Genomic DNA, 17,120 nt, shown 5'->3' on the forward strand with positions numbered 1-17,120 from the left:
CTAATGATGGCTGTGTGTATCATTGGCTAATGATGGCTGTGCGTAACCAGTGGCTAATGATGGCTGTGTGTACCATTGGCTAATGATGGCTGTGTGTAACCAGTGGCTAATGATGGCTGTTTGTAACCATTTGGCTAATGATGGCTGTGCATAACCATTGGTTAATGATGGCTGTGCGTGACCACTGGCACATGATGGCTGTGTGTAACCATTGGCTAATGATGGCAGAGCGTAACCATTGGCTAATGATGGCTGGGTGTAACCATTGGCTAATGATGGCTGTGTGTAGCCATTGGCTAATGATGGATGTGCGTAACCAGTGGCTAAAGATGGCCGTGTGTAACCACTGCCTAATGATGGTCGTGTGTAACCATTGGCTAATGATGGGTGCGCGTAACCAATGGCTACTGATGACTGTGTGTATCATTGGCTAATGATGGCTGTGTGTAACCAGTGGCTTATGAAGGCTGTGCGTAACCATTGGCTAATGATGGCTATGCGTAACCATTGGCTAATGATGGCTGCGTGTACCATTTGCTAATGATGGCTGTATGTAACCAGTGACTAATGATGGCTGTGTGTACTATTGGCTAATGATGGCTAAGTGTACCATTGGCTAATGATGGTAGAGCGTGACCATTGGGTAATGATGGCTGTGCGTAATCACTGGCTAATAATGGCTGTGTGTACCGTTGGCTAATGATGGCAGAGCGTAACCATTGACCAATGATGGTTGAGCGTAACCATTGGCTAATGATGGCAAGGTGTAACCATTGGCTAATGATGGCTGCGCGTAACCATTGGCTAAAGATGACCGTGTGTAACCACTGCCTAATGATGGCCGTGTGTAACCATTGGCTAATGATGGGTGTGCGTAACCAATGGCTACTGATGACTGTGTGAATCATTGGCTAATGATGGCTGTGTGTAACCAGTGGCTAATGAAGTCTGTGTGTAACCATTGGCTAATGATGGCTATGCGTAACCGTTGGCTAATGATGGCTGCGTGTACCATTTGCTAATGATGGCAGAGTGTAACCATTGGCTAATTATGGCTTTGTGCAGACTTTGGCTAATGATGGCTGTTCGTAACCATTGGCTAAAGATGGCTGTGTGTAACCACTAGCTAATGATGGCCGTGCGTAACCATTGGCTAATGATGGTGGGGCGTAACCATTGGCTAATGATGGCTGTGTGTATCATTGGCTAATGATGGCTGTGCGTAACCAGTGGCTAATGATGGCTGTGTGTACCATTGGCTAATGATGGCTGTGTGTAACCAGTGGCTAATGATGGCTGTGTGTAACCATTGGCTAATGATGGCTGTGCATAACCATTGGTTAATGATGGCTGTGCGTAAACACTGGCAAATGATGGCTGTATGTAACCCTTGGCTAATGATGGCAGAGCATAACCATTGGCTAATGATGGCTGGGTGTAACCATTGGCTAATGATGGTTGTGTGTAGCCATTGGCTAATGATGGATGTGCGTAACCATTGGCTAAAGATGGCTGTGTGTAACCACTGGCTAATGATTGTTTGTGTGTAACCATTGGCTAATGATGGCTTAGTGTAACCATTGGCTAATGATGGTGTGCGTAACCATTTGCTAATGATGGCTGTTTGTAGCCACTGGCTAATGACTGTTGTGTGTAACCATGGCTAATGATGGCTGAGTGTAACCATTGGCTAATGATGGTTTGTGTACCATTGACTAATGATGGCTGTGTGTAACCATTGGCTAATGATGACTTTGTGTACCATTGGCTAATGATGGCTGTGTGTAACTATTGGCTAATGATGGCTGTGTGTAACCATTGGCTAATGATGGTGTGCGTAACCATTGGCTAATGATGGCAGTTTGTAGCCACTGGCTAATGACTGTTGTGTGTAACCATGCCTATGATGGCTGTGTGTAACCATTGGCTAATGATGACTTTGTGTACCATTGGCTAATGATGGCTGTGTGTAACCATTGGCTAATGATGGCTTTGTGTACCATTGGCTAATGTTGGCTGTGTGTAACCATTGGCTAATGATAGCTGTGTGTAACCATTGGCTAATGATGGCTGTGTGTAATCATTGGCTAATGACTATTGGCTAATGATGGCTGGGTGTAACCATTGGCTAATGATGGTTGTGTGTAACCATTGGCTAATGATGGCTGTGCATAACCATTGGCTAATGATGGCTGTGTGTAACCATTTGCTAATGACGGCTGTCTGTAACCATTGGCTAATGACGGCTGAATGTAACCATTGGCTAATGATGGCTTTGTGTACCATTGGCTAATGATGGCTGTGTGTAACCACTGGCTAATGATGGCTGTGTGTAACCATTGACTAATGACCATTGACTAATGATGGCTGTGTGTAACCATTAGCTAATGATGGCTTTGTGTACCATTGGCTAATGATAGCTGTGTGTAACCATTGGCTAATGACCCTTGGCTAATGATGGCTGTGTGTAACCATTGGCTAATGATGGCTGTGTGTAACAATTGGCTAATGACCATTGACTAATGATGGCTGTCTGTAACAATTGGCTAATGATGGCTTTGTGTCCCAATGGCTAATGATGGCTGTGTGTAACTATTGGCTAATGATGGCTGTGTGTAACCATTGGCTAATAACCATTGGCTAATGATGGCTGTGTTTAACCATTGGCTAATGATGGTTGTGTGTACCATTGGCTACTGATGGCTGTGTGTAACCATTGGCTAATGATGGCTGTGTGTAACCATTGGCTAATGATAGCTGTGTTCTTACCCTTCCGGGATGTCCACAGCCCCAAAGAAAGAATTTGATGTTGTTTACAAAGTAACCTGTTAATAACATGTCCATTTCACAATTGTGCAGCTCTGCATTTGATACAAGTAGTATATGTTATGGTATTTTATTGTATGTATAAAGTTATGATGTGTCATCCCTGAATATGATATGCTGTATTAGGTTATGCTGTTTTATGTTAGATTGCATTACTATATTATGCCATGCTATTTTACAACAACCTGTGTTATGTTGCATCAAGTTGTGTTTTGTTTCGTTATGCTATGTAATGCTGTTACGTTTTGCTTCTGTATCCTTTTCTATTAAGTTGTGTCATGTTGTGTTATATTGTGTTGCATTATGTTATGTCATTGTGTGTTGGGCCATTCATGTTATGTTGAGTTATATTACATTAGCGGAGGTAAGGTAAGGCATAATATTGTATGGTATGGCATGGTTTGCTATGGTATGATAGGGTGAGTTTTGCTGTGTTGATTTGCGTTCTCCTGTGATGTATCATGCTGTGATGTTGCGCTGTGCTGTGATATGTTATATTATGTTGTTATGCTGTGCAGGATTTTGTTATGGTGTCTTATGTTATGCTTTGTCTGTGATATGGTGTGTGGTCTTGTGATGTAGTATGTCATGTTATGCTATGTTGCGATGTTATGTTGTCTAATGTTAAGTTGGTTCTTACACCATGAAATGTTATGTTACGTTACAGTATAAGCTACACATGTAATTTTGAACTACACAGTATTATATTATATTGTGATAAGCTTATGCCATGTTATGTTGCAATCAATTCTTATGTTGTGCATCGTTATGTTGTATAATTTCATGTTGTGCTGAATTAATTCCATATTGTGTTGTATTGTGTCAATCATGTTATCTTATGCGAAGTTGAGTTGTGCTATGCAGTCTTGTCGGAGTGAGTTAGTTATGGTATAGAATGATACGGCAAGGTACAATGCAGCATGGTGCACTGCGACATTGTAAAATCTTTATTGTATGATTACTTATAATCATTTACAAAAGGCAATATAGTTATGACGTAAAAACAGGAGTCAAATGTAAAAAGAAATGATTAATTCAAGTTAAAAATATAAAATGACACAGAGTTCGAGGCCCAAACAAGATTGACTGCGTCAGGAAATACCCAGTGATAGTAGAGCAGCAAATAACTTAAAGAGTTGTTTTTTGCAGCCAAGAATAATGAGGCATCACTGGGCAAAGCAAGAAACCATGGGGTTCGAGGTAGGGTGACCAACCGTTCGTAAATTTCACAGACCGTCCGTAAATTGGACCTCATGTCCGTTGTCCTTGAGGATCCTTTTTACAGGCGCCTTTTGGCCATAATTTTGGCCTTGCAGGGAACAGAGCTGTTCCCTGTGAGAGGCCTCAGCTCCCTGATGGGGCCACCTCGCACCTATGTCAGCACAAGGGCAGACCCACCCGCCCATTGTCATTCTGTATGGGGCTGATTGCCGCATACAAAATGACAATGGGCCAATTTGGGATGCTAATATCGGCTTTCATTCCTGCTGAGTTCGAAGCTGTCCACAGTATCTCAAAGTCTACCAAAGCCGCCTTATTATCATGAAAGTTAAGCAGAGAGTGGGGCTGCTGGCCCATTTGAAGCATTTAGAAACAAACCGAGGCATTTGCACTTCTGAAAGGACCGTGAGTGGGCTTGAGGGCTCTCCTGCCCCTCCCACTCTCGGAACTCGGCCTGCTTATGAACATGAGAAATCAGATGCTTTCAAAGCGCATTTAAACCGTTAAGTAAATGAAACCCACAAGTACTCAATTTGTAAAAAAAAATAAAAATGAGTGGCAGTGCTCTCTTCAGGAGGCGTCTGCAGCTTACACCCCACATTGCCCCTGCCATGCTGCCGGTGATAACGCATCTACTACCCATCACACTCATACAACTGTGAGAATTTGGATATTTTAGGCCCCCAAAGTTATAAGAATGGCTTGAGCTGCAGGTAATGGCCGTTTTTAATGTATATTGAATTAATAATTAACTGTTAACAACAATTAGTGGACAACGTGTTCTTGCAGCCAAGAACAAGTAGGAAACAGTTTACAAGACAAAAGTGGGCTCTGTAGTAACGTGATCATGTCCATGTCTGATAACAGCATGGAATTTCCTCAGAAGCATTAAAAGCATGCCAAATTGGAAAAAATGGTGACACAAGTAGGCCTCTGTAACCAGACTTGAAAATTTCTTTTCAGCGTAGCTTTCTGTAATGTGTCTGTGCAGGGAACAAACATAGTTGTCCCGTAGATCAAATAAATGCAGCGATCTATTAACGGGGACCTAGCCAATCGTCTTTGGGTATAAGTAGATCATTGAATGACTCAAGGCCCAACTCCCTTTATATATGCATATATGCAGTGTACTATTCCATCAGTATCAATCAGCATATGTCAAAGACTGGTGCAGACGCGCAAGTGCTCCGTGTGTGATATATACTTACATATATACACAAATAGCACAGGATATCCACATATTTTACGCCACAGAATATACTGAACTAATTATCTTCTTGACTCAAGTGTGGTAGGTAGATAACCCTGTGGGTATTTTGAGATTTTCACCCAGGTGGAATTAAGCTGTTGTCTGATCAGGACAGCACATTCTGTCTAATGCCTTTAGTATGAATAATCTTTTCTCAGCCTCCTGGAATTCTCACATCATATGACTATCCTGATGAAGATTTCACAATCTTCCAGCGCATTCCATAAAATGAGCTGGACCCTGTGTAGTGGAAGCGCTGGCCGTCCAACATTGCTTGCGGAGGTTGGTGATTATAGAGCAAATTCAAGATGCTGACTGATGTTGATGGAATGGGTGAGTAAATGCATTGGTGAATAATTGGCAGAATGGATGGGCGATTGGGTGCATGGATGAGTGAAAAGAAGAATGTAAAGATGGATGAGTGAAAGAATGCACATGAATGAAAGGGAGGGTGAAGAGCTTTGAAGAAAGGATGGATGAGTGAAAGGTTTAATGAGTGGACGGATGAGTGACTGGGTGGATGGATGAGAAAGTGAAAGGATGGCTGGACGCATGAAAGGGTAAATGGTTGAATGGATGAGTGAATGGATGGATGGGTAGAAGAGTTGATGGAGGAGTGAAAGGATGGCTTGGGTGAAAGGGTAAATGGATGGATGATGAATGGACAGATGGGTGGAAGAGTGGAAGGATGGATGGGTGGAAGAGTGGAAGGATGAGTGAAAGCATGGATTCTGTGAAAGGGTGGATGGATGGATGGATGAGTGAAAGGGTGGATGGAGGGACGGATGAGTGAAATGATGGATGGAAGGATAGATGATGGATAGGTTTGCATGTTTGCAAATGGTTGAAAAGGTTTGATATGGATGGGCACACAGATGGAAGACAGAAAAAAGACTAAATGATGGATTAAAGAATTAATAGATGACAGAATGTACATTTGAAATGGTGGATATCAGGGGTTTGATGGAAGGATGAATGGCTAGATCCTTGGTCAAGAGATCTCTTCTGGGGATGGTTGTGATGACTTACTTTGCTTTCTTGGTGCCATAAGAGCTTTATTTCAAAGTGGGAGGTATTTACATTTTCTGGCTACTCCCTTTCCTATGTGTTCCTATTCTGTATTTGCTGTGTGCTTACGTGTGGGATCTATACATCATGCATATGACATTTTGAGTCACACCCAACTGCTACCTGAATGTTACACTCGTAATTGTAAATGTTTGCATGTTTTGTTTTAGGTGTAAGTTTTTAGGGAGAGCCTCATAGTGCCATGAGCTGTGCTTGAGATGTATATTGTGTTTGTAGCAATGGGCAAGACGTCAAAAAAAAACTATGTGATAGTGTATCAACGGCGCCTTCTTTAAGAAAGCTGCAGGGAAAAGCACTTTTATGACTTCCGTCAGCTAGTGCAACTCTCTGCGATCCCCCATAAGCAAAGGCATATTCCATATTTTAAGTTCCTCCTACTGAAACACCCGTAATGCGTCTCCTGTAGTGGGTTCATCACAGCAATCCTCTCTTTAGTTCACTTATACATGCCGCTTTACATCTCACAATGGCAGGCAGATATGAGATGCTAGTAACAAAGTCTATCGAGTAGATCTTCCTGACCGCTTCTCTCACCAAACATGCCTGCGTAGGACCAGGAGTTGTAAGCAAAATATCAGACTGGACAACCCAGTGCAGTAACCATATGAATAGATTATTATCATAAGAAATACCCCAATACCTGAACAGTTGCTCAAAGCTGCCCACATACCAAAAAACCTGGAAGTGCACTATTGTCTCAACTTAATATAATCTTTTTTTGACTTGTACTTCAGTGGTTGTCTATTTACACACTTTTATACTATCGCGCAACTTCCTCTGTCTGTAAAGCTTGCCTTTTGTCCTGAAGTTTTGTCCTGAATTTTGACCTTCTGTCCTGAATTTTTGTCCTGAATTTTGAACCTTTGTCCTGAATGTTTACACTTACCGTCCTGAATTTACACTCATGCCAGTTGATCACCCTAGTTCGAGGGCATGCAGTTTTGTGCCATGCAGGCATGCGTAAGAGTATAAGTTGCGTGGGCATACATCGGCAGGTTACAGTGGATTACTCCAGGGTTACATGGTGACCCTCCATGTTTGCATCCTAGCCAATCATAGCTGCTACTCTAGGGAGTGCATGCATGCATTAACATAACATAAGCATCCAGATGCCGTAGAATGTGTGCATGGGACACTATGCTGCCGTGATCTAGGGTGCCGGATTGGTGCGAAAAAAACCTGTAATGCGAGCACGGTGCACTGTACTGGGTCGTTTAATGGTTTGCTGTCCGGTACTGTGCTATGTTCGGTTACATACTGCTATTAGGTTATGCTGTGCGGTGCTGTGTTATGTTATGTTGTCTAATAGTATGCTATGTCATGTTGCGTTGCTTTGTGTCGAATTCACCCTATGTGGGATGGGTATGCCCAGACATGGGTCCCTTGCCACTGGAGTCAAGCAAGCCTGGCTGAAGACGGCTGAAATGCCAGAAACCGGTCCTAGGATGCTTGATTACAGTCCAGGGAAGACATGGCTTGGCAGTTCGGGCTGGACTGTTCCCATGAGGCACAGGGTCAAGACTGATTTGCAGTCTGAACTGGGGTGGCTTGGTGAGCAAAATAAAGATGGATTAAACCCAGATCTGTGACTGGGGGTGAATGTTTTGTCATTGTGCAACATTCCGACCATCATCTTGTGTGTTTTGTCGAATTGTTTTGAAGCATGCTATATTCTGTAATGTGCTATGTTATTTTGGTTGCGTGCTACACACATGCTACTTGAACTTGAACGACAAGGGGTGAGTTTTTGCGAAAAGGAAACTCCCAGAGCTGGAGAGTTTTCAAATATAAACGGAAAAGGTCCCGGCATGCCGATGACAGGCTCGCTATATTGAAACCATGTATTTGGCACCGCCGTGCTGGCATGTGGAAGCCATTCTTGCCACAGTGCAGCCCTGCAGGCCCCGCCCTCCAGTGACGTCAGTCCAAGGCGCTCCCCTCGCGCTACGCGCGCGCCACCTGCTATCGCTCTGCAGAACTTTGGACGGGTCTTTTCAGAGCATGGAAAAGTAAACGGCTTTTAAAAGTATAGAATGAGTCCATGTTTCTGCGGGTGGAGGGGCCGAACCCGTTCCCACCACCCCCTGCTCAGAAAAGAAACCAGAAATAAAAGGTGCCTGGGACTTAACTGTTTCTGCACCGGCTTCCGTCGCTTCCGGCCGGCGTACATGCACTCTCCCGGAGGGATCATTGTGTGGAAACCTGGAAAGCAGAAGCAACAGGTGCGCGTCAGACATTGCCGCCAGTCAGACCTGTAAAAGGGGGGATGGGGGGGACTACTGCCACACCTGATTCACACAGTGAACATAAGCAATGCCCGCGCTTTTATTATATTCATCTGATGTGCAGCTTGTGAGGTTACAACATTAAGGCCAGAAAATGACCACTTTATCAGCTTAAGTTTCATTTTGTGAAACACCAGTCCATGGACTAAAGTGTTTTTTTTTTTTTTTTTAATAAGAGCCAGTACTTGACTGATACCAGCCTTAATCATACTGTACACCATTAAAAAAAGTTATAGGCTGACTGATTGGTCAATCAAAGCCGAATTTTAGTGGACTCCTGGTGCTTACATGTGTGTTTGTCACCAAAAGACATATGATACAAGAAAATAAATCTCTAACCACAGACAGTACTTCGTTAATGACTCCTGGACCACAAAGCACGTGCTAACAATTATTTGCCTGCATCCTGCCTATAGAAAAGACATTCCCATTACTTGAAATTTGCAATTTTCATTAGTAAATTGATTTTTGTGATTCAAGTGAAATAATTGACGGGGTCGACACCAACCAATGGCTTATGGGCTTTGAAAGTGTTCTTGTTTGTAGAATAATAGTAACAAAATATATAATCTATGTGTGCATTTTGCCTACAGTATGGCCTACCTGGCTGGCTGCACTGTGATTATGAAGCACAGCCACGTGCCGAGAGATTAACAGCTGCTTCTTATGTTTGGACAATGAGAACGACTACCTAAATTAAAAATACCATTGAAAAAGAAAAACATTTTCAAACAAAATATCAAGTGAAGCATTTGAAAAATAGGCCTCATCGCCGTCGTTTTTTTAAAATACTTTATTGTATCTCTGTATTGCATGTAAAATGTTATTTTTTTATCTAGTGTTTAGAAGTATGGCTTCAACTCCTTTGGAAATAATCATAGGTAAGTGATGAGAAGTGTTACCAGAACGCAAAGATGACAATATAGGACCACATTACGCATTGGCATTTATGTATTTTTAATATTGCATGTTTATTTTGGGGTAGTTAGCTTTAAAAGACTATATCCTTCAAGGTGTCAGTAAAAATGGGCACTGGCGGGAATTAAAATGTTTATGTTTTGTTTACCTTTCATGAATAAAATTGTTGATACATCAATGGACAATAGGGTGGGTCAGCGAATTTATGTGACAGTGACGGTAGTGATTATTGCACAATTATTGATTTACTGCATTTGCCACATAATTTGCCACATAATTGGCATAAATTGCAGATTTCACAAACCTGTTTCTGGCTCAAATGGCGGAATATTATATTGCAAAAGAATGTGGGAATGATTTCATAATTTAGGATTTTGCTGCATAATTTTGATAATAATAGCACATAGTTTAGTCCTACACGCCACATACTCCTAGTAGCACTGACAACTGGAAAGCTCTGCAGAATAGTATGGGGGTTATCATTATGATGATGGAATCCATATTTCAGACGAAACTGAGAAATGTTTCCCATGTTTCATGGTTCCCTGAGAGACATTGTTTTTTAAATCACTGCATTAGTGCAATAAAATATGCTTATAACACACACACATGCACACCGGTGACTGGGATAAGTGTGCTTTTAGAAATCAAGTGATATACAGTCAGCAATTAAACTTAAGTCTGGCATGAAGGGGCAACATTCGGTGAATGCAACATCAGCAATTCCACATCCTTTCCATTAACTCTCTTTTAGGCTAAAAATGTTAATTTGGTTGAGAGGCACTTGTCTTCGCGCTTGAGATACACAAAGGGGACTTGCATAAACTTACCCAAAGTGAAGGCAGACAACCTGAGGCCCAAAGTATCCTTCAGAAGATGAAAAAACTGCGCTCCCCCAAAAAAATAAAGAAAAAAACGACAATTAATGAACGTAAAATCCTGGAAAGGGGCTCCTGCCCTCGAGCGCAGGGAGGGGTATGTCTAAGGGTGCTCCAATGGTGCCTGCTGCTCTCTCTGCACAGCCTTCCACTCCTCTTCCCTGGGCTGCCTGGGACAGGACTGTGTGCATGTGGCAGTTACCATTGCCCAGCTGCACAGTGCACTGATTCTCATCTCACTGCTGGGTTTGCTTTTTTTCACTACTCGATGAGTCGCTCTCACTTCCTTGTAATTCAGGTGACGGATTCCAGAGTGAATGACAACCGCAAGCTGTTCGCACGCGATGCTCTGTTTATCTTTGGACTGCGCTTGCAGGCAGTGGGCAGTAGGTGGCGCTGGAGGGCCAGAGAGGAGTCAGAAACTTAGGAAGGGAAACACGGCGGCGAATGTCTTCAAAAGGCTGAGTCCTTAATTTGTACAATGGTATCAAGTGGCGTACGCCGCCTTTCATCGGTGGGAACACGGACTTATTACCATCATCATGCTTGGACCCAGGGCAGGAAAGAGAAAAATTTGAAAACAAAAAGAAAGTAGTGATAAAGACCCTAAGTGAGATGGACAAAGGGACAAGGTGGTGAAAGAAAGAGGCACATTGTGGAATCAAGACTAGGCGGTCTTGGTATTCGGCAGTGCTGGGGCTCATAAGAAAATCTTTGACCCCCGTGCAATTTTTTCTTTGTACAAATTAAGCGCTGAAACCCCGTGCTCGCTTAACAGCTGCCGAGTCGTCACAGCCTCCCCTCTCCGCACAACCACGACTTCTTACGCAGCACTTTCTGTTTCGCTTCGCCCGAAACCGCGTCAGCACTACATCACGCTGCGTTTAGCCAGGATGCACCATTGGTGTCACTTTACGCAGTTATGTCGGTTGACGGTTTCAATTGAATGGCTCGTTTATTATAAACTTCTACGTTTTGGTGTTAGTGATACAAAACGTATATGTATTATGTAGAATTTGAAATGGAAAAAACTAAAGTGCAACTGAGAAGTGACGGTATTCTCCAATTACAAGTATTACGGTTCTATTGAGAAGTGCCTGTGCTCTCACTCTCTAAAGAAAAAAGTGCCGGTACTCCGTACTGGACAGTACCGGCCCATTTAAAGCACTGGTAGTATGTTTATTTGCGTTTCTACATAGCTTGTGAATGAATAAGTGACACAGAGATAATATTATTGGTTCTCCAACATGTAATTTTATGTTTTGTAATTAACATATGGGGTTGGGGAAGGTATATACTGAAATTGTACAGTAGGGCTGTTGATGGTAATGTAAATATATACTATTTGAGCTACTTTAGAACTTTTGTTGCTCGCTATTGTGAGATGTTGTAAATCTCCGATCTGTATATTGCAGATATGGATGTTTTTAATTGTAAATATTTTTTCAATCAATCAGTTAAACTGAATTTATGTAGCGCGCCTTATCACCCGTGAGGCTGTGGGACTCAGTCGAATAGCCAGGTCTTGAGTCCCTTCCTGATCTCTGCCAAGGTGGGAGTTGTTCGAGGGTGGAGGGGAAGGACGTTCCAGGCTTTTGTGATGAAGCAGGAGAATAATCGTCCTCCGGTACATCAGCGGCAGATGCATGGTGTCTGTGGGAGGGCAAGGTGAATGGAACGGAGGTTTTTGGGTGGATGGTGGAAGTTTAGGTGGTGGTTCAATGCATGCCGTTCGTTGGTCATGTAGGGTGCTGTAGGCATGGGGCAGAAGCTTGAAATGGCATCTCTTCCGGATGGGGAGCCAGTGGAGGTCTCTCAGGTGTTGGGAGATGTGGGTCCTTTATGGCAGGTTGAGGATCAGTCAGGCTGCTGCGTTTTGGATCGTCTGGAATCTTCTCATTTGTTTGCACGTGGTGCCTGTATAAAGTGTGTTGCCATAGTCCAGACAGCTGGTAATGAGGGCCTGCGTCACTGTTTTCTTGGTGCCAATGGATAGTCATTTGAAGATTCTGTGAAGCATGTGGAGCTTGTGGAAGCAGACTGAAGCGATGGAGTTGACCTGTCGTTTCATGGAGAGCTCACTGTCTAGGATGTGGCAAGGTCACTGAAGTGATCTTTTGGAGTGGGTCCAAGTTCCAATGGTAACCAGGAGTCGTTCCAGAGGGAGGTGTTGCTGCCAAAAGTCAGTACTTCGATGTTGTCTTTCTTGAGTTTCAGGCGGTTGTCTTTCATCCAGGCTTCAAATGTGTTTCTTTGTAGCCCTGATGAAGTCCATTTCAATGGATGAAACGCGTTGGCTGGGCTGACACACTGATTGTAACAAGAAATTTGAAGAATAAAATCAGATTATTTTTGCAACAAATGGTGATTGGAGCTTATTTGATGAGATTTACAAGAATTATTATGTTGCCACAACATCACGATTAGTTGGAAATTGAAGGATTTGTATCTGGATAAAATGACCAAGGACTGTACTAAATCTTGAGTGCTTCTCACTGTTCTTATTTTGTGCTTCAGTGAACCTAAATTAAACTTATCAACGATTACTTCTGAAAAAATAAAGTTTTTAATCTTTTTTATTTCACTGAGTTTTATATAGCGCAAACTTGACCCGGTATCAGAAGCGCTTTACATAGCACCAGTTGCGTTACATGAGGACACATTCATTTTTGTTAGGCACGCGGAGATTAAGTGATTTTCTCAGAATCACAGGGTGTTCAGCGTCATTGCCGAGACTCGAACCCGGTTCCCAGGTTCGAAGTCGACCCCTAGCAGTTAGGCCCAACTTCTCACTTTAATTTTCCCTCTTAACATATTTTTAAGTGAAGTTATCAATTATTTGCTAAGGCACACATTTTTTTTAGGAGGCTGGTACCTCTGCTGACCTTAGCCACCACCAACGCCAACCAATGACAACCCATTTGGTGCTCGAGTAAATCCCATACGTCAGCAGTCTGGTGAAAAGTGGCATCAACTGTACAAAAGTGACAGTCTTAGAGTCTTTCTTGTGAGATTACTTCACACATCTTGCTAAGCCCCAACTAATATTAAAAGCGCCTTATGTTCCTGCAGTGTTAAAATGTTTGCTTAGAAATTTTGAGAATGTGCGTTTCTAAGTGAAAATGATTCAAGCAAAACACCCTTAACAACTAATTATTACTAATATAAAACTATTTTGTTTTTAAACATGTTGGTATGACAATAAAGGTACTACTTTTTCATTATTTCTTAAATCAGGTTACATTGTTAAACTCTGCAAAATTTAATGCAACAGCATGTAGAGAAATACAATTAACTGGTCATGAACCAGCTATTTGAGCACATAAATCATTCAGTGCTCTGCAAATGCACCTCCATCCTCTCAGTGATTTAAATGTGCAGGTCATGTCACTGCTAAGCCTTGACAAAGCAAAACAAGCATTGGCAAAGCCGTCAGGTCTGGCTTTACTGTGCTAAAGCATGCAAGCAAAGGCATGCACGAAGACTGTTTACATGTATTGCGAGCTCATTACTGGACATCTGGGATAAGATAGCTTTGACAAACCATGTTATGTCCTTCCCTTCCCCACTGACACCTATTCTAAATAATCCAGTTTTTACACCCTCTTGAGAGCTGTCAGTTTTTCATGGCTTATCATTGCGTTTTCCAGCGAGATGTACTAACATGACCATTGACTCTAGAGGAAACTGTTCACCACATATTTGGGTACCAAGGGGCGGGCTTCCACCCTAAATTATGCTCGAAAGGAGAAACCCTGGAAGCACATGGCTAAGCGGGAAAGGATCCGAATGAAAAGATACCCAAACAGAGGTGGGAAACCCTTTGGAGGGCTATCCATAAGGGTTGTACGTCAATACAACGCGGGCTTTTACCCCGCATGCCATTACAACGCGGGGATTACAACATAAGTCGTTACAGCAACTTTCGCTGGAGGGCGCTGGATAGTGGAATAGTTTAATTTTCTATTCCAACTCCAGCCCACGTTGACAGTAGGGAAGGTGTTGGATAGAAAATTAAACTATTCCCTATCCAACAGCGTCCTCCAGCGAAAGTCGTTGTAACGACTTTCGTTGCAATCCCCGCGTTGTAATGGCAGTGCGGGGTAATCCCCGAGTTGTTATGGCTGTTCTCCATCCAGGTTGTATGTCAATACCCATAAGAATAGTTTATCAGTCCAACACAGAGTCAGCCTTGAAAATCAGTCATGAAGATATGGTATCGTATTCCTGGTAAGCTCCTGTCCCCACCTCAACACCCATCTACCAGAATACAGGGCTTTTGAATGCCCGACTGAGAGGAAGTTCCCCATGGGAACTGGAAGCCGATATATCAATTGCTACCAATAGCCAGACTTACACTCACTAGATGATGGAAACAAGAACACCCAACATGACACACCTGGTGCTGGAGAATTTGGGAGGCGATAGGAGTGGAGATGTTTTATTTACATTTTATCAAAGGGAAGGACACTTTCCTGACAGTTTGGGATTCTATCTTAAGATATATAGAAGGAAATCAGAGAGAGGTGACCTCTCCTCTAAAGTTACTGCTGTCACAATGTTCAGTTAAGTGGTTGGTGGTGGACCTGACATAAAACTTCAAGGGCATCTCACTGGGTTTGAGATCTGAGCATATGGATGTGCTATGTTTCGCATAAGATTCCCGCTGCTCATCTGAGGAGGGAATTGGGAACTGCGATTTTGTGTTGATTTTTTACTTTCAATTTTAAGCAGTAACACCAGCTTGACTACCAATACTGTGTGTCTGATTCTTCTTGCAATTGACTTTTTGCAGTAATTGGTGTATGTTGCTGATATCTGTGTATCACATGAAGCTGTGAAAGACTTTGGGGGCACTCACCTAGCAGGACGCCGCTCCCACATTCGCGGTCTGACGGCGGGACTTTCGGGCCATCTGCGTTGCTGCTCCTAACCCCTCCCGCCCACCCAGGGACTACAATACCCGGCAGGACTTGCGGCCAGGACGCCGCCTACGTTGTTCAGGCACCCGGTGGCGCTCAAATACAGCTGGGAGCCCCGGCGAAGCGGGGAAGCTGTGATAGACTTTGGGGGCACTCACCTAGCAGGACTCCGCTCCCGCATTCGCGGTCTGACGCCCGGACTTTCGGGCCATCTGCGTTGCTGCTCCTAACCCCTCCCGCCCACCCAGGGACTACAATACCCGGCATGACTTGCGGCGAGGACGCCGCCTATGTTGTTCAGGCGCCCGGTGGCGCTCAAATACAGCTGGGAGCCCCGGCGAAGCGGGGAAGCTGTGAAAGACTTTGGGGGCACTCACCTAGCAGGACGCCGCTCCCGCATTCGCGGTCTGATGCATGGACTTTCGGGCCATCTGCGTTGCTGCTCCTAACCCCTCCCGCCCACCCAGGGACTACAATACCCGGCAGGACTTGCGGCCAGGACGCCGCCTACATTATTTAGGCGCCCGGTGGCGCTCAAATAAAGCTGGGAGCCCCGGCGAAGCGGGGAAGCTGTGAAAGACTTTGGGGGCACTCACCTAGCAGGACGCCGCTCCCGCATTAGCGGTCTGATGCCCAGACTTTCGGGCCATCTGCGTTGCTGCTCCTAACCCCTCCCGCCCACCCAGGGACTACAATACCCGGCAGGACTTGCGGCCAGGACGCCGCCTACGTTGTTTAGGCGCCCGGTGGCGCTCAAATACAGCTGGGATCCCCGGCAAAGCGGGGAAGCTGTGAAAGACTTTGGGGGCACTCACCTAGCAGGACGCCGCTCCCGCATTCGCGGTCTGACGCCCGGACTTTCGGGCCATCTGCGTTGCTGCTCCTAACCTCTCCCGCCCACCCAGGGACTACAATACCCAGCAGGACCTGCGGCCAGGCGCCGCCTACATTGTTCAGGCTCCCGGTGGTGCTCAAATACAGCTGGGAGCCCCAGCGAAGCGGGGAAGCTGTGAAAGACTTTGAGGGCACTCACCTAGCAGGACGCCGCTCCTGCATTTGCGGTCTGACGCCCGGACTTTCAGGCCATCTGCGTTGCTGCTCCTAACCCCTCCCGCCCACCCAGGGACTACAATACCCGGCAGGACTTGCGGCCAGGACGCCGCCTACGTTGTTCAGGCGCCCGGTGGCGCTCAAATACAGCTGGGAGCTCCGCCTCGTGGGACGCGCGCGGGTGGCGCCGGGCTAAGCCCGGGCAAAGGGCGGACCGTCAGGGGCCAGAAGAGGCCGGGCTGGGCCCACTCCCTTGGCCGGTCAACACAGGGACTGTGGTGGCTGAATTGGACATAAGAACTTTGGTAATGTTTTAACTTATCAGTCAATAACAACTTCTATGACAACTCCTAATTGTTGATTCATAGTATGTTTACAAGCTTTCCCTAGCTGTATTTTAAGTAGTTTTAATTCACACTTTGTAGTGCTTCTCTTTTCCTACATTTGGTGTGAACCTTTTGATCAGAATTATGGGTAAAACCATTCCCCCAACCACACGACCCATCACACGTCAAACAGCTGGCTCAAGAACACCACTCCTAAGCCTAACCGCAATTGACAAAATGCTCCAAAAGACTATAGGGGTGGTAGCTTCGGCCCTAGAAAACACTGAGAGGCGTCTCTCGTTGACACCTGCTATGCTTCCTAACACGCTACCTGGGAACGCTTCTCTAGCCACAGC

General features: G+C 44.5%; 1 protein-coding gene across 2 annotated transcripts in view; it reads right to left on the reverse strand.

Annotated features, from left to right (window-relative positions):
* The window catches only part of AHRR (aryl hydrocarbon receptor repressor), a 937,398-nt gene extending 926,691 nt beyond the window's left edge, over positions 1–10,707 (reverse strand). Inside the window, exons 1-2 of one of the 2 annotated variants that reach the window (XM_078687795.1) lie at positions 10,419–10,707; positions 8,515–8,587 (exon numbers count right to left, since the gene is read on the reverse strand). In XM_078687795.1, the coding sequence (XP_078543921.1) occupies positions 8,515–8,576 (62 nt within the window). In that variant the 5' untranslated portion in view covers positions 8,577–8,587; positions 10,419–10,707. The remainder of the gene's footprint in view (positions 1–8,514; positions 8,588–10,418) is intronic. The other variant, XM_078687793.1, reaches the window with a different exon arrangement.
* Between the last annotated feature and the right edge of the window lie 6,413 nt (positions 10,708–17,120).

Source organism: Lissotriton helveticus, chromosome 4_1 (genome assembly GCF_964261635.1).
Source record: "Lissotriton helveticus chromosome 4_1, aLisHel1.1, whole genome shotgun sequence".
NCBI lineage: Eukaryota > Metazoa > Chordata > Amphibia > Caudata > Salamandridae > Lissotriton > Lissotriton helveticus.